This window comes from Gouania willdenowi, chromosome 7, assembly GCF_900634775.1.
Source record: "Gouania willdenowi chromosome 7, fGouWil2.1, whole genome shotgun sequence".
Classification (NCBI taxonomy): Eukaryota; Metazoa; Chordata; class Actinopteri; order Blenniiformes; family Gobiesocidae; genus Gouania; species Gouania willdenowi.
Window position 1 is genome coordinate 20,146,102 of NC_041050.1, and position 26,642 is coordinate 20,172,743.

Below are 26,642 nucleotides of genomic sequence, written 5' to 3' on the forward strand. Positions count from 1 at the left end.
TCCTTGTCTGCTTTTGGGTTCTCTGCCTCCCTGTGTGACAGTACAATCTTGCCAAGAATGGACTCAGCGGACACAGATGTGCTCCGACACACATTAGCTAAGCAGCAGCACTGCTTGACTCGTCAAGAGAACCAGTTCCAGGAGATGGTGCATTTTATCCAGCAGCTGTCTAGCTGCATGCCAGGTGACATTTTCAGCTGACCTGGTTGCACAGGTGAGCTCTGTCACTGAGATGGTTCTGCAAGGAGGATCTCTCCCGAGCAAGGGGATTTATGGTTCCTCTTTCTCCATTGCCCCCTTTGCTCTGCTTGTTAAGCCAGATACATTCACGGGAAGGTCAGAAGATATATGTTTTCATTGCTTGGGAGGCTGGACAGATCTGGTGGCTGCTTTGGACTGGTGTCTAGCGGCTGGAATGGGCTGGCATGTGAGGGTGCGGCCTGTGCTCTATGCCCTTGCTGTTTTGCCATTGGGTGGGACTGGTCCACTGGCTAGGCCTGCCGGCCCCCTTGGGTATCCTGCCGGGATGGGGTGCGGGCCTCTGTGCCTGGCCCTCTGGGATATCTGTGTCAACAGTCATGGGGGGGTGTGCTGGCGACGTTTGGATGAAAGTACAGGTTGGTCTGTGGTTTGGAAGGAGACCTTGCCTGGGTGGTTGGTGGTGCTTTTTCTCTCTGGGGTGTTTTTAATACAGTTTGAAACTTGAAAATCTTATTCAGTGTGAAGTGAAAACTGTAATAAATATGATTAATAAAAATAATGAAGGAAAAAAACAAAACGTTTTTTTTCTCTTTTTCAAAAATATCTTATATTGATCACCTGAAACATATAATGTGCATTGTATCGTCCCACCCTTCATAATAAATGAAAGGAATGGGTGTTGAGTGTCCTACAATTGTATTATCTATAACCAGCTTTAGATACTGCCATGTCATATTATTCCAATTTTGTCTTTGTAATGTGACTACCTTCTGAGAATAAATCCACTGTTTACTGTTCTCTTCCAGCTGTTCTGCTCTATGTCGGCCACCTTCACCCTTAACTTCTTCCGTTCAGGGATCAACTTTAACAAGTGGGGCTTTCTTCAGCTGCCTGGTCTGCTCAACTTTGGCGAGTTCAAAGTAAAGTTCATTTATTTTAGAAGTGATTTAGAACAAATTACATTGTGTCTTTCATAACTGTGTATCCAAGCCTAGCACACAAACTTAAGAAAAATGTTTTTTTGCAGATTATGTTTTTGTAGTAATAAGTAATCTTATACTATTGGAAAGCTTGTTTATTTTCCTTTTAAAAGTTGCCACAGTTGTAAGCAACATGCATTTGTGGGATGAGCAGCAGAGCATGTACTGGCATTTGTATGTGTGTTTCACCCAAGACATTTTTAACAAGTCTTCTCTTCCAATTGCAAACAGCTTATTTCACTGTTGCTATTGAATTTTGTTTTGAGGTTTTGGTTGTTGATGTATGATGGCTTTAAGTTTTTACTCTTCATGCACAGTAATGTATAGATTCACTTCACTGTGATACATTTTGCTCCTCAGTGTGTAGATGGAGATAAGAACTGCCATTTGTGGACAGCAGTGGATCTAGTCTTCTTTGTCTTGATGGGGGTTGTTTGTGGTCTGCTTGGAGCTCTCTTCAACTGCATAAACAAGAGCTTGACCAAGTACCGCATTAAGCACATTCATCCAAAAGCCAAGTTTATCAGGTGAGATGTTCATAGGGAGACTCACCCATGTTAAACAGATATTTTCTTTACAACCAGTTTAAAACAATTTAGAAAAAAAATCATTCTTTTCATTGATAGTGTAATCTGTATTCTCTTGCAGAGTTGTGGAGAGTTTGCTGATAACTCTAGTGACCTCAGTGGTGATATTTGCAGCTTCATTGCTGTTGGGTGAATGTCGTGACCTTTCGCCATCCTCAGTTTCTAACAGCACGGTGATATTTCCTTATTCAGATTTTAAATTTTTTTAGTGTGTCAGGTGTTGTAATTAGATCTAAAAAGTTTTGATTTTCATGAATGGAAATTGCTTTTCTATTAGTATGCAGTAATATAACTACTTAAGTATACATGCTTGGGGCTGCTTTCCAAATATTTACAATGGCAAGGATTCAGTTATCTAATTTACCTTACATTACAGTGCCGGGTGCGGTGTCACTCAGCAAATAAAAACTTAAGTGGTTGATAAAATAATTACTAGCTTAATGTGTTGCTATAGTATAATTATGTACCTATTTTTTTCCAGGCACCCAACCGTGAGGACATAAACTCAACCACTCGCTACTTCTTTTGCCCCAACAAGACCTACAATGACATGGCTACATTATTTTTCAACCCTCAGGAATCTGCCATCCATCAGCTCTTCCATCAGCAGGGTAAGATAAACACAATTCTTCTAATGCAGTTTGCATGTTAATTGCCTTATAAGTCAGTCCCCCCACAATAATGCTTTGCTACAGTGGCCACGGTTTCATGATGTTTTTTTAATTCGGAATTAGTTATTCCAAATTAAATCATTTGGATTTAAAGTGTTCTGCTTCGTGTTTACATGGAAATAGTATTTCCGAATTGAGGTTTACATGGAAAACAGGTTTATTCGGCTTTTTTTAAATTCTGCTTTAGGTCTGGGTGTTGGGAAGGCTTGGATTGAACAGGGGGAAAAACACACAACAAACCTTTTATTGTCGGCTGTAACACAGAAGACCACACGCTTTCACAATAACACACTTAGGTCCACGGACCGGTAAATATAGCCCAGTAAAATTCCGGAAAACAATAATCAGTAGGGATGTAACGATTAATCGTAAGGCAGTTAAAAATCGATTCATAGGTATCACGGTTGACATTGAAACTTTGAAAATTGAATCGCAGTACTTTTTTTAAACAGCAGAGGGCTATATCCTTCTCGTTTAAAAGTGTAGGCGGCGGGCGGAATCTGTTACTACTTTCTTTCTGGCCGCAATCTACTCTTAAACATATTCATAAATGATTCCTTACCCCTTTAGCACCGAAAGAATATCTGTAATATTACCTGAATATCTGTAAAAGTCACGTTTCTCTCTTAGCTCTGTCTGCTAGCATAGCTTCTCTTCTTCACTGCAAGAATTTCTGCATGCCAACTGACCACTGGGTTACCAGCGCCCTCTGCTGGTTCAAACAAATATCTGACGTAAATCAGTGCAATGACTGTTTTTTTTTTTTTTAAAGTCCAATTGTTTAGACACATAATACATTTTCAGTTGCACTTTTAAAAAGAAAAAGAACTGTTTTGTAGTTTTGCATTGTTTGCTATAGAACCAGAATTTAAATTAATAGGCTTCTTCTTCATTTGTATTATTCCTTTATTTATTTCATTCAAGATTTATTTTTAGTTAAATTGCATTGTTTTGAATAGTTTATCAAGGGATTCTTTTGACAATGAAAAATAAAAGGAAAATAATACAGTATTTTCTAGTTTTTTTTCCCAAAAAATCATTTGTCTACAATCCCATTTTGTAAAATAAATCGTGAGAGAATCATATCGTGAATCGAATCGTATCGGGAGTTGAGTGAATCGTTACATCCTTAATAACCAGGACTAAATAGTTTCTCTAACAACCGGTACAATGATAGACTTGGTGATATTACAGACTGTGCATGCAGTACGGGGACGCATTTACGTCTCCGGCTCTTAGTATCACCCATCCGATAGCGCCTGTTCCGTTTGCCGATGTCATGTGTAATAAGTCCATGTGAATGTCTGCATGTTTATGCCTCCGTTCATCAACTCTTTTCATTATATCCATGTCTTTTAAGGCTCTTATTAAAAAAATAGTCTCAGCTTGAGTCCGAGCCGCCATCTTGGAATATGTCATCACCAGTGCGTCACTGAGGCAAGTCGCGCATGCGCAGAACGACCGGAATTAAATTAAAGAGGAATTAAGTGTTTACAAGATAAGAAGAATGATTTAATTCGGAATTAAAATCAGAATAAACTGGCCACTTAATTCAGATTTAAGTTTAATTCAAAAATAAATTAGCATTAGGAATTAAGTGATTACAAGGTCAGTTTAAAGAGGAATTAACTTTTATTCTGCTTTAAAGAGGAATTAAAGCTCCCATTTAAACGTGGCCAATTTAATATAAGTGTCCTTGGGCAAGACACTGAACCCTAAGTTGCTCCCAGTGGTCGACTAGCGCCTTGCATGGCAGTCCTGTCCCATTGGTGTGTGAATGTGAGAGTGATTGGGTGAATGAGCTGGTATGTAAAGCGCTTTGAGACTGCTTCAGTGTGGTGATAAAGCGCTATATAAATCAAGTCCATTTACCATAGTCCATTTAAAAGTAACTAGGAAGTAACTAGCCTTCCTTGCCTCTGCTGACCATAATGTGCCTCTGCCCAGGAGCTTGGAAGACATAGTAGAAATATTATCAAATGTGTAAACTGCAATATTGCCAAGCTACCTGGATTCAATTAAGTTATCATCACCTTAGTCAGAGCAGTCCTGTTGCAAGATTCTGTTCTATAATCTCAATAGTACTGTACTCTGAGTGAGTGGTATGTTTCTGGGATTGCAAGCAAGCAAAACTTTGTTTATATAGTGCTTTTTATACACTGTTGCAATTCTGAGTGCATTACATTGTAAAAGCAATCAAAGATTGAAAATTAATTTCATGTAAATAAAATCTTTCCAACAAACCATATGTTGATATACAGGGCATGAGAATACACTAAGGAAGCCAGAACATATTAGCTGGAGCCTTTCTCCATTGCACCGGTATGGGGGAAAAAATAACAAACTTTTGCTTCCTTTCTTTTCTTCAGGAACCTTCAGCCCAACAACTCTGTTGGTATTCTTCTTGTTGTACTTTCTGTTGGCCTGTTGGACTTACGGTGTATCTGTACCTAGTGGACTTTTTGTCCCCTGTCTGCTTTGTGGAGCCGCATTTGGACGTTTGATAGCTAACATCCTCAAAGTGTAAGAGCAAAATCCATCAATCTGTGTTTCAAATACCTACGATTTATTTAAACGCATCACATATTAACTGTTTACTTTCTAAAAGAGGATAGAAATTTATTCCACTCTCCTCCTCCTCTCTTATTTTCATACAGTTATACATGCAACTTATCTTAGACCACACAACTCTCTTTCCTAATGATGTAATTTTTACTTCTCTTTTCCCATAAATTTGTTTTTATTAGGAATCTAGGAATGGATATCTACGCAGGGACATTTGCCCTCATTGGAGCCGCTGCCTTCCTTGGCGGAGTGGTCAGAATGACCATTAGTCTCACAGTCATCCTCATTGAATCCACCAATGAAATCACCTACGGGCTGCCTATAATGATCACTTTAATGGTACACTGCCAATTATGATTTTAAAAACTTTTTTGTTACCCTATTATCCCTTTTGTAATGTGATTGGTGTTATTTCTATAGCTTAAAATGTTTTAATTGAGGCTATGCTTAAAGGTTCAAAACAAATCAGCAGCAGTTTACCTTTGAGTGTATGACTGTGACTTTACTAATGGAACAGTCTTTGAAAGTTATTTTGTGTTTTGAAAATGATCATGAAATGCCTTTTTTTTTTTACACACAGACATTTAACACACGCAGGTTTGTGACATTGACCACCATGTCACCATGTCTCTCTTACAAAACTTAAACCATCTCCTGAGAGTCGAAGGGACATTGAAGCAAAATGGGCTTGAATCTGGTCACCCAATGTGTTGAGACAACTGTGGCAGGCTGTGATTGCAAGGTTGTCATGCTAATTGTGGCAGTAGAACCATCTGGTGAAGGCTGTAAAAGGAGGCCTAACAAGCATAGTTGCTCTGTGGGCATATAGAAGCAGCTGCCATGTGTCAATCGGTAAAAGCTCAGGCATAGGTAGACAATGGAGTGAGACTATCCACTCCAAAGACGTTCGAGCAAACATTCCAATACTTTAGTTTAGGAGATGGAGACAGCAATTTGTTTGGACTGTGTACAGTGGTAATAAGGAGTTGTTGACATCAACTGGAGATATAGTCAGGCGGCTGATGGAATACTTTACGAAGTTCCTCAATCCCATCAATGAATAATAATGATAATGGATTTGATTTATATAGTACATTTAAACCATTTTTACAAAAAATTGGGGGAAAAAAAGGATTTTGAGAAACCTACGACTCTGTTCCCAGAGTTATCGTGTGGGGGGCACTCTCGAAAATGCAGTATGGGACTTTCAGTCCCTATACAAAAAAAGAAGACTATTTTGCTTAGCCAGCTGTAATTTAATAATTTTAGATACGTCGTGTGCACAAATCTTTTTGTACAAACGGTTGATGAACAAAGCCCCTGGACTTTTAGAGCCCACTACCATTAGTAATCATAATCAAGCCATAATGTCAAGTTTTGATGGTCTAAATGGTTGTTTTGTTTTGTTGAATCAGGTTGCCAAGTGGACTGGAGATTTCTTCAACCACGGTATTTATGACCTTCACATTCAACTTAAAGGAGTGCCCCTGCTGGAGTGGGAGACCGAGATAGAGATGGACAAGTAAGATAAGTTGTAAAGTGCTGCTTGTTTTGGCCTTTTAATCAAAGCTAAGCACTAAGAGATGGAATCTACCCCTTGTCCTCCCTCATTTGTTTGCTCATAGCCTCCAGAGTATTAATCAGTTTTAAGCTTAAAGTGTAAATACACCCTGAAACCACTTTTTTCTGCTGAAGACATATGATTAGGTATGAAGTTATGTAGTTGATTCATCCTACTCCCATTCTTCACATTTTAGTATTTAAGTAATTACATTTAGCTTTTTTAGTTATATAATGTAAGAGTGACTGCCACCTATGAGTTGAACTGCAGATATTGCAATTTCATTTTGCTATTGGATAAAACTAGATCAGTGATGTCAATAACTGTCACTTTAGGCCCCGCCCCTTTTATAAATATGGGAGAAGGAACTGGTTTCCTCAGTTAGCATTGATTGACAGCTCAATGCAGAACTGTGGGGCCGGGGCTGCTGTAAAACACTGGATGTGTTTTAACTACACTAGGAGCAACGCCTATAATCAAAGCATTTCTTTATTTTCCCCCAAGTACCAGGTCAGCAAAAATATGGTGGTGTACTTACACTTTAAAAGAAATTGTCATGAATGAAGGCAACTTCAAAGTAAGATTTAGTTGATTTACAGACCGCAAGAGGATTGTTTTTTCCTTTGGAAAGTGTTCCGGTTATAAGTACATGATTGTACATCTCCATCTCTTGTACTGTATGAACTGTGTTCATATTAGAACTTTGAGTGAAATTGAATTTCTCTACATAAAAATGAATTGCAAGCATTGTAACACTGCCGTCCTGATGTAATCATGCTGCACGTGATGCTGGCTCCTTCTAAGTTTATATAAACAACAATAACAGACATTACAACCCTTAACATCAAAATATTATTACCGGTACTATTGTTATACCATGCAGGTTACAATGGCTTCCCACTAAGGACATGGCTTCTCATCCCTTTCGGTGGGGGTGCCGTGGGCCCCCGGTCGGGCTGTCTCCGGGCCGGTGGGTGGGTCTGGAGACTCTTTAGGGTGGATTAACTTAGATCTGAAATAAAGGGTGGTAAACCAAGTGCGTGACTTAATCCTTTGCTGCTGCTGTTTGCTCACCTGCTGTGGGGAATCCACTAACATTGCAGCACAAATGTATTGATTGCTTGATTTTTACTTTATTAATCCCCGAGGGGAAATTCAGTTACAGTTACATCCCGACCAAGAAGCAAGAAAAGACAATCACATGTAACATGGGGTTACAGGGATGGGAGAACTGTGGAGAAGCCAGCAGTAGGGTGGCGCTCCGTTTCTTAGATAAGAAATATGAAACAATGGGTAAGCAGTAGAGCCCTTGTAGAGAGGAGTGGAGTTTGGCATCATGAAAAAACTCTTCAGCAACAAAATCCAACAAACAACTTTCAATTCAATACAACAGCACATTTGCACCAGGGGGATGGATCTTTAAGATTGGTAGTTTGCAAGTCAGCCACAGGGTGGCGCATAGCAGCCCTTATGCTGCGTTCACACCGAATGCGTCTTCTGTGGGACCGGACTCATCTGCCGCACGAAACGTACCGCAGGGTCAACAGGATCAAAAAATGTCCCCATTCGCACGTCTTAAGTGAAGCCCCGCCCACCAGCGACACATCCAACTCTGTGAGTTTCACTGCCTGCTAAACACAAACATAAACCACCAGTGAAAAAAGCCGGTGTGATTAGCTGGTAATGTTATCCTAGCACAGTGCCAACTTTCAAAGATGAAAACTACAGAGAGAACTTTTATCTGCTACTACCACCTCCTCACTGATTCTCCTCCACACCAAATCCCTCCTAGTCTGGTCCCGGTAATAAAGGTTGTGTCATACAGTTTTAGGTGATCACACACAGCTTCTACTCCATGATTGAATGGGTGAACAGACCAGTGTCCGTGTTGACGGCCTGACGTCATCGTCAACAAATATTCTGATGCGAAACAGTTGCAGGAGTTCAATATTTTCAACTCTTGCAGATATGCGTAAAATTGGGAGCGCGCTCGCACTTGACGTGCGGATCACACCACACCGGAAAGATTTCGCATGTGGGACGCATCTATCCATTGACTTTGTATGTGATCTGGACGTACGGGGATTTCGTGACGCATCCGGTGTGAACGCAGCATTACGGCGCGTCGTCTCCTGCTGCCTTCTGCAAGGGAGGAGGAGAGGTTGGGGCCGGAGGGGACGGTGAAAAAAACAGTTTGTATGTGAAAATGTGGGAGTGGTCATGTGAGCGTATGCCTGTTTTCTGAGACTCAGCTGCAGTCTCACACAGTTCGTCTCCAATGCTGATGACATGGGACGGCGTTGCGGTAGAGACGACCTCGAGAGTTTGTTAACTGAAACAAAGTTCCCAGGTGTTCATGGGGAAAGTGAGGTAAAGGTCAGAGCTTCGAATCAACATACCGTCCATGGAATTGTGTGGGGAAAAAACAGACCTCGACAATAGGCTGTTCGTCTCAGGGGGCCGAATAATTGAAGATAAGTTGTTTTCAGATGGGCTAGTCACAACATTGACTACCAGCCCCATTGTTCCTGGTTATTCATATCCAATAATGTGGCCATTTCCCTTGACACAAACGCTCCACTCCTCACCACGTTGGATTCCATCTCAGAGTTCTGAGAGTTTGGCCCCTTCCATCAATGACTAGCGGCTTTCCAATAATGCTGTCAACATAATCAAAACTTTGTGATAAATCAGGAAAATGCCAGTTCCAATCGGCAGAATTCCAATCTGGTCTGGTATACATCTTCCACATCCTCAGGAAATAGCGGTTCTCCCTTGCCCGACCTCCTTGTTGAGAAAATTGACCAATAGCGTTGTGAGACCAACTGATCAATTCCATGATTTAGATCAAGGATCGTGATGCAGAGAGAGGCTCCTATAACAAAAATAGCTGTGCATCTAGACGTGGTTGAGACAGCCCTATTTAAATGAACATTTTTTGTGTTCAACGTGGAGAGGTGAGTGCACAGAAGCACAAAATGACAATTGAAGAAATTAAATTGGAGGCAGATGGACTTCTCTGTCTGCTGCACAAACATTTGATAATGTAGAAAACAAAACAAACAAATAAAAAGTTTGTTTATTAAACTTTAAAACCTAATGTTATTTTTCCCCCTAATTTAATGTGGCTGCACCATCAGTTCCTGTAACTTTTCCTTTATCAGTCCATGGAATACTGGCAGATTTGTACAGAAACTGTCCTATTGATCTGTTGATGCAGCAACAGAGTCTTTCAATCAGTCAGCACCATTTGAAGATGATCTACTGAGCATCATCCAGCAGGTCTGAGCTCCTGAGCAGCGCTCTGTCACGCACACTCATTTGTGAACATTGTGCCATCGCTGCGTAAATTGTGCAGCTGATGAGCTGATTTTGGCCTGATGCTCAACAACACGAGAGTTTGACGGTCAAAACATAGAGAGGAAGACACAGGAGCTCACTGGAGCTGTATTTTCCGGAGCGACATCCATGGAACTCCGTGCAAAGCATCCTCTCTGCACCACAGAGTCACCAGACTCCACACGGGCAGCCACGACTGTTTCTCTTTCTCACACACACTTTACTCTGCATTTTCTTTCAGTGGCTGTTAATATTCACTATTGTTTTTTTTAAATTATTGTGTTCTTATACTGGAAAGGTTAACTGGAGCATTTTTTTTTCCATCTCCGCTGTGTTTTGTGTCAACATTCAGTGCAGCGATGATTGATGTGTGAGAGTTTGCACCTGAATGTGGGTCGTACTAATTTCGGCACTGAAAATAGTCACCGCAACCAGTTCCATGTTTAATGGATTGCATTGCGCTTACTGCATTGATTTATTTGCATTTCTCCTCCCATTTTTGCTCCCCTTATGAGATCTGCCTACTTTACATATTCATCAGAGGGAAACGCACTAACTGGTTTGTGGGCACATTATGACATACTGAAGACGCGCAGTCTTGATTCCCTGGGGTGTGTACCCCTTATTAGCGTGTGGAGTGATGTTTGCACACTTTTTAATACCCCTAATCCTTTTGTGAATTTGCCCCTTGGTGTCTACTACCCCACCACACCCACCCACACCACACAGATGGACCTAAACTTTGCATAAAAAATAGAAAACTGAATTGCGCATTTCATTGCAGTCTTTGTGGGCACCTACTCTATTGTTATTAATGGTTATAGAAATTTCATACGTCTGTTAAGTGTGAATAATCATGACCACATGAGTTTTTAGGCACAAATATAATTTTAATATGGATCCTATACATTGTTTTATAAATGAGGCCCCTGATCATTAGGTTGATGGTTCACCATGTGTGGAGGTAAAATAAAAGCAGATTCTGTTTTTCACGTGTTAGATGCAAGCTTAAAAATACAATGTAAATACATAGACTAACATATTTTTTATATCTCCCAGGCTGACAGCCAGCGATATCATGGAGCCCAACTTGACCTATGTCTATCCTCACACCCGTGTCCAGTCTCTAGTCAGCATCCTGCGTACCACTATTTACCACGCCTTCCCTGTGGTCACTGAAAACCGTCAGCATGACAAAGACTTCATGAAGGGAAACATTTTAATCAGCAACAACATCCGCTTCAAGGTATGTTTTCCAAATCACTGTTTTTGTTGATTTACAATCATTAACTCATTCAGTGCTAGCCATTTTCAAAATTTCTACCCCCTCAGTGCCAGCCGTTTTAGAGCATTTTGACTAATATTTAAAGACCCACAGCATATTTTTTACTATGACAATAGGAATTGATTAAAGTCAGAGAAAATAATTTTGTTTCTAGCTTGTTTCATTCTTCTGTAATCCGCAGTTGAATAGATATTGGTGACTTTGAAGCAATTTTTTTTTGCTTTAGGGACACCTCAACATTGGTTTCCTTCTATAAAACTACAAAAACAACACTGAGACAAGGGCTTTTGATGGCAAAATTATTATTATTTTGCTATCTATGTCAGAGTTGAATTAATGTCTTACTGTATTTTGGCATTCCTCCAAGTCTCTCCCACACACGCAACTTCCTCCTTATCCCAAACATGCCGAGTGTCAGCGCTTGCCACGTTTTTTGATCATTTTATCTCACTATTGCCACACTCACTGCCTCTCAATAATTGACTTAGGTTCTACACATGCTCTGGTCAAGTGTGCGCTGCTGGGAACTTCAGCATCAACTCTCGTAGCGCCATTTTCTGTCTTGTAAACGTGTAAAGGGTGATCTCTCATCCAAAGGTGCGCTGCTGCCACCTACATGGCACTAGTTGGTCACTACATCATGATATAAGTTAGTTATTCACCGGACACTGTCTCCTAGACACCCCAGCCGAAAAACACAATTCACGTCTATAGACGTCAATGGCACTCAATGAGTTTATACTACTAAACGAGATTTGGGTATGCATAAAAGAAGGTGCTGTCAAAAAATGCACACTACCTAAGTTTCATTCTTAAGGTATTTTACTTAAAGTAAAAAGAAAATATGTATTTGTTTATTTGGATTTGTAGAAATCTAGTGTCTTGTCTCGTGCTGGGGAACAACAGCGCCGCTGTCAATCCATGAAGTCATACCCATCCAGTGAGCTGAGGAACGTTTGTGATGATCCGAGCATCGAGGTCAGGCCTGTTGAGGAGGGAGAGGACCTTTTGCAGCAGATGTTAGAGAGGAGGTAGTATTTAACTACGGATGCAGAAATATTCTCTTGACAAACATCCGTGGTGAATGTGTATGCATATACTGTACAGTATACCACTGTTTTATTTTAAGCCACAATACACTTGCATCAAGTGCTGGAAATGCATAATAATTTATCAGATTGTTTTCGAAGGGAAAAAATATGTTCGAGGATCTGACATGGATTGACATAAGATGAGATTGACATACATGAACAATTGGGTTGATGCACAACAATTTTGGAAAGCCAGCAACATTTGAACTTGCAATACCTCCTCTAATAGGGTGACCATAAGTTCAGATTTACCTGGACATGTTCTCTTCTCATGTCCTGCCCGGGGAGTCCGGGTAGATATAAAAAATTCATGAAAATGTCTTGATTTTTCCTGAACGCATCATGGGGAACACGTTAATTTATAAGACAGTAACTCTGCTAATATTTGCTCAATCTGAAAAACACCAGTTTCTGAAAGCTAGTATCATATCATTATAGGGATGTAACGATTAATCGCAAGGCAGTTAAAAATTGATTCATAGGTATCACGGTTGATATCGATTTTCTGAAAATTGAATCGCAGTACTTTTTTTAACCAGCAGAGGGCGCTATCCACAAGTGTAGGCGGCGGGCGGAGTCTGCTAATACTTTCTTTCTGGCCGCCTTCTACTCTTAAATATGTTAATAAATAATTCATTACCCCTTTAGCACCGAAAGAATATCTGTAATATTACTTGAATATCTGTAAAAGTCACGTTTTTCTATTAGCTCTGTCTGCTAGCATAGTTTCTCTTCTTCACTGCAAGATATCTGCATGCCAACCGACCACTGTGTTACCAGCGCCCTCTGCTGGTCCAAACAAATATGACGTAAATCATTGCGATCACGTTTTTTTTTTTTAAAGTCCAATTGTTAAGGCACAAAATACATTTTCAGTTGCACTTTTAAAAGAAAAAGAACTATTATGCAGTTTTGCATTGTTTATTATAGAACCAGAATTTAAATTAATAGGCTTCATTTTCATTTGTATTATTCCTTTATTTATTTCATTCAAGATTTATTTTTAGTTAAATTGCATTGTTTTGAATAGTTTATCAAGGAATTCTTTTGACAATGAAAAATAAAAGGAAAATAGTACAGTATTTTCTAGTTTTTTTTCCTAATTTGTCTACAGTCCCATTTTGTAAAATAAATCGTGAGAGAATCGTATCGTGAACCCAGTATCGTGAATCGAATCGTATCGGGAGTTGAGTGAATCGTTACATCCCTATATCATTACGGTAATTTTATGCACACTTTACAAAGTCGTTAAAGTTGTAGCTTTATTTTGACAAAATCGTCAAACAGGCAGCAGAGAGAGACTAAAGTCCAGTGGATTTAATAAAAAATGTAAGCAGGAAGACACTGCTGGATGACATAAACCTCCATGGAGCTTCAGAGAGGGAATTGAAAATGAAGAAGCCACTGGGAGAAACGTAGTCTATAGGAAGTTAAGGTAAGATAAGTTTAATTTCTCGATTACTAAATGTTGTTCTGCTTTTCTGTAGCTAGTGAGTGTAAATGGATGCCTGGATGTGATTGTAGGGGAGGTTTTAAAAACAGAGTATAGACTGTGTGTCTGTGTGTGTTTTGGGCATTTCGGCTAAATGTTTTATTAGATAACTTTAATATTACCAAGCCTTTACATTTTATGTATGTCATAGTTTCCATGTACTCATTGTGTGTGTGGGACCATCTGAATATTTCTCTCCATCACTTTTAGTTTTCCTTTTGATGAAGTGGTCCAATGAAATGACAATAACAACTTTTCTTTTATTGCTTTTTCTTTCTCTCCACAGTTTTCCATCATCTGATCTAGACCTCATCACCTCCCCGTGTCTACAGACAAGAGAAAGAATAGAGATCATAGTCAGCATGGGACAAAGTCGCTGCAAACCTTCACAGTTATTTATTGAAGTTTATATTTATTGATTATTTACTGTTGTGTAAACTTTTAGTTTTTTGTCAATTTTAATTTCTAGGAGGCATTGTTTCTCAATATTTCAACGATTGAGAGATGTTAAGAAGGTATATATGTGATTTTTGAAGGACAGTTTGTTATAATGCATAATAAATAAATAATAAAAAAACATATTTGTCTACAATATTATATTTTGTCATTACAAAGTAGATTCAAGAAAACGTTCAGTACTTTGAGTTTGCCGAGGTCGGCCCAAGTGTCTTCTTTTTTGGCAAATTAAAATATGGTCACCCTACCTCTAATATACAATCGTGCGTGCATATAGCTCATGAATGAGTCATTTATACGTTTTCCAAAACATTTATTTATTTTCCAGAGGCAAGCCTTCGATTCACTTCCTCAGCATCATTTGTGCATCTTTCTCACATGTATCCAGACCTGAGTCTATGTAAAATAATAGAAATTAAGTCTGAAATTAACTGGCTTGTCAGGTCAGGTCCCATCTAGTTCAGACTAAGATCTACAGCTCTTCTTCAGATGCCTCATTTGTCTCGATAGCTCAAAGATCTGCAGAGCAGTAAGCTTGATGTTTCTGGGAACATTGTCAGAGGATGAATGTGCACTGGGGAAAGAGGAGGGACAGAAGGGCTCTTTGGACGAACAAGATGTGAAGGCATCTGAATGGTTCATTCCGTTTGGAGCTAATGGAAGGTAAGGGATTTGTCAGAATTCAGTTGGTTGGTTGGAATTGCAGCTGCTACAGAGGTCTGATTCCTTTCTTTCCTTTTTCTAAATACATGGATAAGGAACATTTCACCCAGTGTAACAAAAAGTATTTCCAAACAAGACTGTAGACTATACCTTTAAACTTTGTCACTCAAACTTTTCTACTGCAGGACCAGACTTGTATCATCACTTGAATTAAAAAAAAAAAAAAAATAGTAATAATAATAATAATAATAAGTAAAGTAAATAAGAAAAAAAAAACATCTTTATTGTTCCATACTTTTTTAGGCTTATGAAATTAATGTTTTGGTAACCAGTCTTCAAGTTTGTTTTCTTTTGTGTAGGCCCTGACTTTTAGGAGTCAGTTTTTGAGTGATTTTCATTTTGACTCTTATTTTGGATTTAAGAATTTTTGGAATTTTTGTTTTTTCTGAAAACCTAGGGATGCTTAACTTCATCTTAACTATTGTTACTAGTTTTAAACAGTAAAAAAACTATCACTTCAATTCTGTGTTTACTTGTATTTCTAAAGGTCACTGTTTAATATATTTCATACACATGTAATGTATTAATGCCTGAGAAAAGTCTGGATGTGTCCTGTCTGAGCTGATATTAGGGTCACACAGCTTAGGCCCTGCCTGGATGACACACAATTCTAATGCAAATATGCTTGGTGAGGACATTTATTTCTAACAATTAGTTCACAGCAGTAATCTCTAAGCCCTGTCCTGGAAAGCAGCCATCCAGGAACACACCTGAATTTAATCTGTCATTGTACAGATCTGCAGATCGGCATTTAAAACCCCACGTATAGGCTCACCCATCACCCTTAATTACACACTAGCACAGTTTTTGGCCTGCAGAAAGGGGACAAATCGACCCACTGACTCGGTGCCAGTACCAGTTCCCCTCTCCCCCCCTCCTATTGAAATCCATGATATAAATTGCTTTGTTTGCTCAAATAGTTTTGCATACCCTGCCTGTCACAAGCACTTTACCATTCACGGTCATGCTGTACACATCTTTCACCAAACCATTCACAAACTGGTTGTACGCCTCGAGTGATTTGAAAGCCTGCTCTCTCCCGTAGTATAAGCATTTTTGGAACAAAACAAATAGTTTAGAATGTCTATGTACGTTATAGCAGGAAGGTATTTGTGGTCAGCGGTATTTTGGTTTGACAAACTGCGTACGGATCGAGACTGATGCATTCCGTCTTGCTGTCGTATCTTTGTGTCGTTTGTCTATGTATCTAAACCATCTCTGTACCACTTTTTGGGTGGTTTACAGGCCATTTGTGTTGGTTTTGTAAGACATTTTAACCATATTTTGTGGAGTAGAATTCAGCGAAGCAGGTAAACAATACAAGCGTGCCTCTAAGCTTGCCCTCCAAGATGGCGTCTCCGGGAGGTAATGTGGCCTGTGGGAACTACTATATGTATTACATTAGGTGGCAGGAGCTGATTGCAGGGAAAGCAGTCATTTCCAGTCATCTGTTGGACTTTCTTGGAAAAAACTTGAAGTGAAGCAAAAACAAAAGCAGCAGTGGTCGGAACGATTATTTAATTGAGTTTTACGTTCATTTTGAGTAAATCAAGTTATTTGTGATAAGAGATGCAACTTTTGTCCACATTCTACAAGGACTTTTTGCATTGTTGAATTGTCACTAAATCCCAATGTTTTTGGGGTTTAGTGCACTAGGCCGGAAATGAGAGAGAATGTTTTTATTATAGGCATTGTTAAGACACGCCAAGTCACTTTCTGCCTATATTCAACACCATCCAAACTATTTAACCAACAAAACACAGGTGCACACAGCTGAGCTGTGCACAACATTTCTATGATCAAATGCACACACAATCCCAACTTAACACTCACTCACGCACACGCAACCCTTCAGACACTAGACCATCAGTAGCCAGTGTTTGAGAAAGTTTATTTTCTATATGAACTAGATCCAACTGTTGGATCCCCTGTCAGTATTTTCCCAGGACTGGTAAAGAAAACAGTAACAACAACAGAAATAGTAACTATTAATAGGCCTTAGTAAGTCACTGCTGATGAAACAACTGCAGACACTGAATTATTTTAAGATTTAGTTGTAGATAATTTTATTTAGCTTCTGTAAGTGACATATGCTAAATCCTTCTGCAATGATTGTGGCATCCAAATGCAGGCATGCACCATACCCCAATCTGTGCCCAGATCAGTCACCTAGTGAGGAGTGGACCATGGAGGAGCGTTACAGGCCGCTCACCTTCCATGGCCTGATTCTACGCTCCCAGCTGGTTAGCCTGCTTATCAGAGGAGTCTGCTATGCTGAAAACCAGTCTGTGAGAAGAACACACACACACACACACTATGGGGGGTGAATCCATTCTAAATTCATGCGCACCAGTTCAACGAACGCATACCCTGCGCCGGCACGTCTGATCTACATTTTCCATTGACTTAGAATAGGTACACGGGCACAAGTCACGTCCGCATGTGTGCTTGCAGGCGTGTTAACACTTTTGCAGACATTAAAGCGTATGCACACATAACGCAACACCTGGATGTGCACCTAACAAACATAAATATATCAGTCACACGTAGACGCAGGTGTAGCGTGAGTGAAGCTCCAGCGATCAGGTGCCCTTCACTATTGATCAACGTCAACGTGACATGTAAAATATTAGGCGCTTTTGCATGTACACGTGTGCAGGTATGTGTGTGTGTGAGTTAGTGTTACGCTCTTAAGTCATATTGTTGCTGTGATTGGACAGGATACAACACTCAACACACACATACCGACATGCACACGTGTACACGACTGCATGCGTAAGCGCCTAACATTTGTAAACAAGTGTTTACATGTCACATAGACGGTGATCGATAGTGAAATGCACATGATTGCTATAGCTTCACTCACGCCACACCTGCCACTACACCGAACTACTTTAATTAGGTAAGTTTAGTGAAAGTTAGGCAGGAAGGTACACGTGCGATGGGCTGGTGCGCAGGAATTTAGAATGGATTCACCCCCCATACACACATACACACACACACACACACATACATTCATAAAAAAAAAATCTGATTTTCTGACAAAATTTTCTGTCCCAGAGTGCCACTCAGCCCAGACTGTCATATGCAGAGTTGACTGAAGATTATCCTCGTTACCCTGACATACATGATGTGGATCTTTCTCTTCTTAACCCCCGCATGATAGTGGTGAGCTAAAGATAAAGTTTTTCCAAGTACTTAAACGGAAATACAAGATTTGAAGTTGATTACAGTATTAAGATGTGTGTTTTCAGGATGTCACCCCCTACATGAACCCATGTTCCTACACTGTCTCACCCAATATGCGGATCTCCCAGGTGTTCAACCTGTTCAGAACCATGGGTTTACGACATTTACCAGTGGTCAATGTCATGGGAGAAGTAAGTAACCGTAACTGTCATTGTTGTTAAAAAAAAATCCAATAATTTTATATTTATTCTTTTGATTTTTGTCTATCTCTTTCAGATTGTGGGAATCATCACAAGACATAATTTAACTCACGAGTACCTTGTGGCTAAACTGAGACAGCACTCCATCACTATTTGACATCATACTGAACCTCACACCACAGGCTGGTACAACCTAGTCCTGAGCCTTTGTTTTAGTCTTTTTAAAGCTGCTTAGCTACATAAATCAAATGTATGTACCTTCATGTCATCCAAATGTTGTTCTCATCCACTATTGATGTGACTCAAAAAACACAGCCAATGTAACATTTCTGGTGTTTCCACGGATTGAAAATTGTTTACAAAACAATGGTTGGTGTTGATATTGTAGCTTCCATGGAAACACCCAATTACAGCCAAAATTGGAGTGAATCACTGTCTTGTCTGGTGAAGAAACTAAACAAATCACGGTAAGAATGAAGTAAAAACACTTCTTAAAAAAAGTTTAAGTCACATGACCATTTGACAACAACCTATTTGTCTATGGTATAGGGTTGTCTATGTCAAAAAACAACTTTTAAGCGACAATTTCTACATTGAATATTTGTTTGTGAGTAAATCTCTATCAAATAATTTATGAGCTTTTGGATGACATAAAGGTACAGTTTTAAAAACATTAGTTAAATACAGTTAAGTGACGTGAACATAGCATGCAGGCATTTTTCTTTTTTAACTGTTTTCTCCAGATTTGTAGCACCAATTGGTTTTCATTGTGTTAGTTTATCCTATAAAGGGCCCAAAGCGATTTTGAAAGCCTGGATTTTTACAGGAAATATTGCTCTTGCGTATTTACCTTAAATGGCACATGACACCAGTTTCGACATCTAATGTTTTTAACACCATTAATTAAAAAAAAGAATCATGCTAATATCCGGTAATAAAAGTGCCAAAAGATGCTTGGTTTGATCGTAATTTATCATCATATTTTTCACTTTTACCCAGCGCTGCTGCTGGAATTCAGCAGTCTGAAGCACAAAAATTAGATTTTTGGAGAAGTTCACTTTAAAAATGGTTCCCTGTTCATTCTCAGACAGATGCATTATACAGACAGTGGGGAGTGCGTGCGTTTCGCACACTTGTTCCTCGTGCACGCTCATCTGTCACAGTTGCATAGTATTTTTTAATTTTATTTGTATTTACCTTATATAGTCCCATTGAGATGAAAAATCTCTTTTTCAAGAGAGTCCTGGAAGAAGTTAGGTTTAAGGGACTTGCTCAAAGTCCCACAGTGATGGCAGACAGTGGATTTGAACTGGCAACCCTCCAGCTACAAGCCTGCTTGTGTTAGGCCACCACTGCCCAAGTAAAAGTGGGCTTTCCACACAAATGTACTGTAAATTAGTATGAGAAAAAAACACTTTAACTGTGTTGTGTAGTACTCTACTATGAACCCAATATGATGGAGAATCAGGCTCCCTGTTAATAAGCGAACTACATTTGTTACATGAGCTGCTACACAGTATGGAGGCATCTTTGACAGTAGTTCATGTAATGATAATAATGTTGATGTTCTCTAACTCTGTAGGTGTCGTCAGTCTGAGCTTTGAGCCTGCAGTTCAGGTGAAGGGAGCCTCACACGGTCCTTCCTCTACGTCACAACCCATATATGATCATGCTCATAAAAGCAGACTGGAAATGTACGAAAAGCAACAGTGAAATACAAAATAACCTCAAGATGGACATAATATTGTAAAAATATTTTGTGGATGCACTAAGAAGGATGTGTTCTTGCTTTTAGCATCAACATGGATTTTGGTGCCATGTGACCTTTTAATTTAGCTTAGGTCTGATCTTACAGCTTTAAAGACAGACAACAGTGAACATGTCCATAATTTACTACCTAACTGCTTCAAAGCCTGAGAAAAGAATCCTCTTTACCTACGTAATGTAGCTGCTACTCAGTGTCACAGGGCCCAATGTTTTGTTCTTGAGCTTGATATTTTATCCATTTGCCTCCAATATATTGTGTGTGTGTGTGTGTGTATATAGTATTATGTTGACCAAAGAGGGCATTAGGATAGATTGCCAGCCAGACTGCCACATGGCAGCTGTGGCTAGAGATATGGCTTACCTTCACCAGTATAACTATAACCTTTTGTTACTACTGTTTCCTCTGTTTAACTCATTTCTGCACAGTCCTGTAACAAAAGAACTATTATGCATATACGTTCCAAATCTGTCACAAACTTTCTATTTTTTTAGTTAGAAAGTCAACTGTTAAGCTACAGACTGTTAAAAACATGCTAAGACCACTACATGCATTCCTTCTAAATCCAAACCAGGCTTTCGAAGTTGCTTTCTCTATTTCTGCTTCTCATTTTAATACAATAAACGTTTGAAGTAGGACTGGATAAAGTTAGATGTAAAGTTGATAGCATTATCAAAGTTTTTCCTTTGTTGTTTTACAAATTTGCCAATTTTGCACCTTTACTTTGTTTTTGTTTTTTACCCATTGCATTAATTCAACTTTTTTTTTTTACTCAAAACTAAACAGTTTATCAATTGAAGTCTCCTTTATTCCCATTTATTACTATCTCTGACTACTATAGAATAGTCTTTGCACTCACTCGTTACGTGAAATGTTTCCTCCGGACAGTGTTGCCGTTTGTTACACAGAGATTGGGTGTCTGGTGATTCATGTCATGGTCGTATTTAAAACTTTTTTTTTCTTCAAATGTTTCAGGGATTATGTTATCTTTCATTAAAGGAAATGATGAATAGTTGAAGTATGAATTCAAACATGAATGAATTCCTGTATATCAGGTCACATATACTATGTACATATAGAATTACTGTTATGATTCTAATAATAGCAATTTTTTTGATTTTCTTATGTGTTGTAAAAGATTCTGTGCAATTTGTATTGGACCAAAACTGTCTGTAATTTTTGATTTTATTTTATTGTTAGTCTATAAACACTCATTGAAAGCTTTTGTTTTATGCATTTTTATTTACAGATTTTACATTGTTGGAAAAGTGTTAAATTAGAGGGTTACACGTTCACTTGAACCAGTACCACAATCCTAAGTAAACACACTACTGTGAATGTGCAACAGATGGCAGCAATGAAACGAAAACAGGCAGAGCAACTTTTGTTTTGTGCCTTCGAAATTGTTTAAATAAAAAAAGTTTTGCTGAACCTTTTTAACTGTGTCCTAGTTCTTTCTCATGCCTCACATTTAGAATGAGTGTCCAGACTGTCCAAACTAGGTCATGGATGGTGGGAACACCTGCTTAAACACATGATGAAAGGAAAGATTAATTCCCTGGCTCCCTGTAGAGCTGCATAATGATCAGATTCTGGAACTGATAATGGCCTTGTTTTGAATAAATACCAAAGTCTATGTCAGGTGCTGAGATTGAACATATTGCAGGCTAAGGGAAAAAGTCAACCGGATGAAAAGAGTGAACTCTCTCCTATTCAGGTGAAAACTGTAGTGTTTGCGATGGGGTGCCAAGTCGAAAAATTTAGTATGAAAGTTGTAGCTAACACATTTTCATTATTTATTCATATTTAGCACATTTTCCTACAATTAACACAACATTTAACCACATATATAGAGGTAAAAAAAAAAAAAGCATTAAATCTAAATGGTATATGTTATTTCTAAATGTTAAATCTATATTTAAATATTTAATCTAAATCCAAATTTTAAATCTAAATGTTATGTTATATCTAAATGTTAAAATATAAGTTTAAATATTTAATCTAAATATAAATGTTATATATCACCTAAATGCTAAATCTTATATCTAAATGTTAAATCTAAATGTAAATATATGTTAAATCTAAATGTAAATATATGTTAAATCTAAATGTTTAAATCTAAATTTTTAAATGTAAATGTTATATATCATATCTAAATGCTTAACCTTATATCTAAATGTTAAATCTAAATGTTGAACTTAAATGTTTTGCACATATGCTAATAAAACCGCCCGATTTACATTTGAAATCGATATTTAAATGTAATTGTCAGATTTAGATTTAACATTCAGATTTAAATTTCTATTTAAGATTTAGATTTTTATTTAAGGTTTAGATATATTCACTATTTATAATAATTTTCAATATGCAAACATATCGTTGACCAATACATAACATGTTGTTTTACATACATTTCTGTGTAAAATGTGGGAAAAAGTGAAATAAATATATAAAATCTAATAAGTGAAAAATCGTCACCTGATTTTTTTAATTTGGCACCCCATGCACTCAATTCAGCCCATGGCATGATTTTTGTACAAAATAAAAACTACAAGAAAAACAAAGAATACGGTGTAAAATACATTTTAATTGCATGTCAACAATGGTGTTTTTTGCTCGAGTGTGTTCTCTGTTACTCTCCATGAGTAATAATTTATTAATAATGTAAAGATTTAACTGATAGTCAAACATAGCAAAGTCCTCACCCCTCCTGGGTAACGTTCATATTTTCAAAAAACATTTAAAATTTTTTACCAAATACTGTATATGAGCAACACTGATATTTGTATATTCTACCATCACCCATCAGTGAAACAAATTAAATTACCATTACAATTAATGAAATGCTCATAACATCTGTTCTTTTTTCAGATTGGATTCTCCACACTAGCAGGTTTTTGAAGGTTATTGTGTATCAATAAGAAGACTCCCAAATACATCTCACAAGGGTTTTCTATTTATGTCTAACAAATTCAGAAAATCTTCAAACTCTTTGTACATAGCTTTTCATAATGAAACCTGTTATAATCTCTTAAATAAGTGATGGTTCAATTACCCCGCAGGGGTTGGGGTCGGTGGCGGGATGCGCTGGGTGCTCGGCTGCTTGGGGCTTCCTCGGATGTGTGTGTGGGGGCGGTGGCTGCCTCTCAGCCTGGGATCTTGGGGGCGTCTGGGGGGTTGTTCGGCCGTGGGGGGGGTGGCCTGGGGCTCCCTGGCCCCACTCTTTCTGCTGGCCTGCTGCATCTGCAGGCCCGGGGCAGTTCCTGGGTTTGCGGTAGCGGTTTTTTGCACATACGTAAATAAAGTTGAATTGAATGAAGCTGGACTTATGATCACTGATACTCACCTCTTCCTTTAACCTAGTCCCATGACTTCCAACAGCCAATGAATGATGAACTTGATTCCACTACAGTAATGGGCTTGGCATGCATTATTGTATAGTACTGGTATTTTCTATAGATTAATAAATGAGCAGAAATATGCAGTACTGAGTCACATTTTTGTTGTGCCACCGTACAATGACAATAAAGTCCTATTTTAATCAATTATATTAAAACAAATGGTAAACTGGCAGTGCCTGATTATTTATGACCATCATATGGTTCTGATGGTATTAAATAGATAGTTAAACATCAGAAGATAGTAGCATTAGACTTTCAATGTGACCACTCTTAGTATGTTATTATAATTATGAGTTAGTGAGGAACATCAGTTACTTTATGTGGACTTTCCATGTGGATCTCCTCCTATAGCTAGTTCTTAGCCGTTCATTGGGGAAAATGTCTTCACATTAAAATATAGGCCCCAACCACACCCACATGATTCACCTGTCAGGCCAGATTTCAGTTCTGCCTGCCTTATTATACAGTGACATGCCTGTCGTCCTGTCTATTGCTTTGATTTGCCTTTAGTGTCTATGACTTCTACAATTATACCTCCCTCAAGTCACGTCTAAAGCGTTAGCCATGCCTCCATTCACATTCCTCAGCCACATTGTCTGGGTGCTGGACACAAGAAAGCTCTCATCATGTCCACAGCCATGTGTCCTGCCTAAGATGGTAAAAGAAAATGGAATGGCCAATTCTGAACTGATAATGTTAAAAGCATTTAGTTTTTATTTCCTTTATTTAGCCCATTTGCCCTGGAAAAAGGCACAGCAGAGGATGTACTTCCTGCGTCAGCTGAGGAAGTTCAACCTGCCCCAGGAGCTGCTGATAATGTTCTACACCTCCATCATTCAGTCTGTTCTGTGCACCTCCATCACTGTCTGGTTTGGATCTACAACCAAACTAGACAGACACAGACTACAACGGATAATCAGGACTGCAGAAAAGATCATTGGTGTTGATCTGCCCTCCATCCAAGACTTATACCTGTCCAGGGTCAGGAAACAGGCAGGTAGCATCACTGCAGACCCCTCACACCCTGCACACAATCTGTTCAAACTCCTCCCCTCCGGTAGACGCTACAGATCACTGTACGCCAAAACTACCCGCCATAAAAACAGTTTCTTCCCGCAGGCTGTCACTCTGATCAACACTAAACAGTCATAGAGTGTCAGACCTGTTTCTGTTACTGTGAAATAACCTGGAACTAAACATAACAACCCTGGATCAACCTGTCACTGTGAATGTTCATGGACATAATATTTTCATTTAAATGTTCACCTGCACTACTCATCAATGCACTACTGCACTATTATCTTTTTATTATTATTGTATTTTGATTTTATTTTATTTTATCTTATTTCGTTATTATTATTATTATTATTATTATTATTATTATTATTATTATTATTATTATTATTATTATTATTATTATTATTATTATTATTATTATTATCTTGTTATTTTTATTTAGTTTGCACATATTAGTCTAACTACTCTTATAATTATGTTCATACTTCTTTTTTTTTAATTTTTCTTTATTCTAGTTGATTGTTATTATTTAATGTTACACTATCTGAGAGAGCACAGGTCACCAAAACAAATTCCTCGTGTGTATTCATACACTCTTGGTCAATAAAGTTGATTCTGATTCTGATTCTGATAAAAATGTGGAATAATTAGTACAATATTGCAAACTTTAAAAGAAATTTTGCATCTGAATAAAAGGGAGAACGTACCAATTTAACATCATTCAAAATTTAACTCATAGAAGTCATAGAAGTTCTTCAGGATTGTCCCCTTTACGCCGAAGGTCTTTAGCCTCCTGAGAAGGAAGAGTCTGCTCTGGCTTTTCCTGTGTTGTCACTCCACTCCAGTTTATTGTTTATGTAGACACCCAGGTATTTGTAAGTTGAAACCTTCTCAACTTCCTTTTCCTGGATGCTCAGCTGTACAGGTGGAGAGTGACACATCTGCTAAAGTCCTTGGTTTTCCCAATAGTTATCTGGAGGTGGTTTTGCTGTCACCATAACACAAAGTTCTGCGTCAGTTCTCTGTACTCCTGGTCGTCTCCATCAGTGATGAGGCCGACGATTGCAGAATCATCAGATGACTTCTGCTGTAGCCAAAAGTAGCCAGAACACTTCCCTGTAGTGCCCCGGTGCTGCAGAGAAGCATGTGCTCTCACATACTGTGCACATGAAATTAAAACTGACTGTTGCCCTTCCTCTGACAGCATTTGGTGCACAATTTAAAATTATGGTCATCTGTGATGTTTACGTATTTAAAATTAGCAAAAACATAACTGTGAAGCATTCAGTTTTATCACCATTTTTTCCAGCTGCATTTATAATAAAGCTAGACTGCTGGATGATTAAATAACCTAAAGGTAATTAGGAAAGGATTTTGGTCATATCTAACACACATCGCAACAGTCCAATAAATGTCATAGTAAAACTGCGTTACATTCATCCATCATCCATGCCACTTATCCGTGGTCAGGACACAGACGCAGCATCCTTAGCAGCAAAAGCCCGGTGTTCAGATCAGTGTGACATGGTCTGAACGCATCACCGGGGAGGTGTTCAGGAGGCATCCTAATAGCACCCGAGCCATCTCATCTGGTTCTTCTAAAACCGGAGGAGCAGCGGAGGAGCCACCCTACAAAGAAAGCTCACCGTCCGCTTGCACCAGTGATCTTGTTCTTTCAGTCATGACCCAAAACTCATGACCAAAGGTGAGAGTAAGAACACAGATCAATTTACCTTGGTAAATTGAGAGCTTTGCCTTTTGCCTCCGCTCCCTCTTCACAACTGATCAGTGCAGGATGCGGTCCGCATTACTTTGGACACCTCACCAATTCACCTGTTGATCTCCCGTTCCATCTTTCTCTCACTTGTGAACAAGACTTCACGGTACTTGAAATCCACCAATTGGAGCAGGAATTAATCCCCAATCCCGACAAGGCACTCCACCTTTTTTCAGTTGTGGACCAAGGACTCTGATTTGGATGTGCTGATTCTCATCCCAGCCACTTTACACTTGGCTTCGAAACATTCTAGTGAGAGCTGATGGTCATGGCCTGATCAACCCAACAGGATCACATCATCTGCAAAAAGCAGTGACCATCAAACAAGACCCCTTGACACAC

At 38.8% G+C, this 26,642-nt stretch overlaps 1 protein-coding gene across 3 annotated transcripts in view; it reads left to right on the forward strand.

Moving 5' to 3' along the window:
• clcn6 (chloride channel 6) overlaps nt 1-21,545 on the forward strand; it is a 45,741-nt gene extending 24,196 nt beyond the window's left edge. Inside the window, exons 11-24 of one of the 3 annotated variants that reach the window (XM_028453121.1) lie at nt 1,008-1,121; nt 1,542-1,708; nt 1,830-1,941; nt 2,250-2,379; nt 4,809-4,962; nt 5,187-5,343; nt 6,420-6,526; nt 10,964-11,150; nt 12,060-12,220; nt 17,083-17,239; nt 18,012-18,119; nt 18,206-18,331; nt 18,417-18,526; nt 19,923-21,545. In XM_028453121.1, coding sequence (XP_028308922.1) covers nt 1,008-1,121; nt 1,542-1,708; nt 1,830-1,941; nt 2,250-2,379; nt 4,809-4,962; nt 5,187-5,343; nt 6,420-6,526; nt 10,964-11,150; nt 12,060-12,220; nt 17,083-17,239; nt 18,012-18,119; nt 18,206-18,331; nt 18,417-18,497 — 1,761 coding nt within the window. In that variant the 3' untranslated portion in view covers nt 18,498-18,526; nt 19,923-21,545. Of the gene's footprint in view, nt 1-1,007; nt 1,122-1,541; nt 1,709-1,829; nt 1,942-2,249; nt 2,380-4,808; nt 4,963-5,186; nt 5,344-6,419; nt 6,527-10,963; nt 11,151-12,059; nt 12,221-17,082; nt 17,240-18,011; nt 18,120-18,205; nt 18,332-18,416 lie in introns of all 3 variants that reach the window. The other 2 variants (XM_028453122.1, XM_028453120.1) reach the window with 2 other exon arrangements.
• Nucleotides 21,546-26,642: the final 5,097 nt, after the last annotated feature.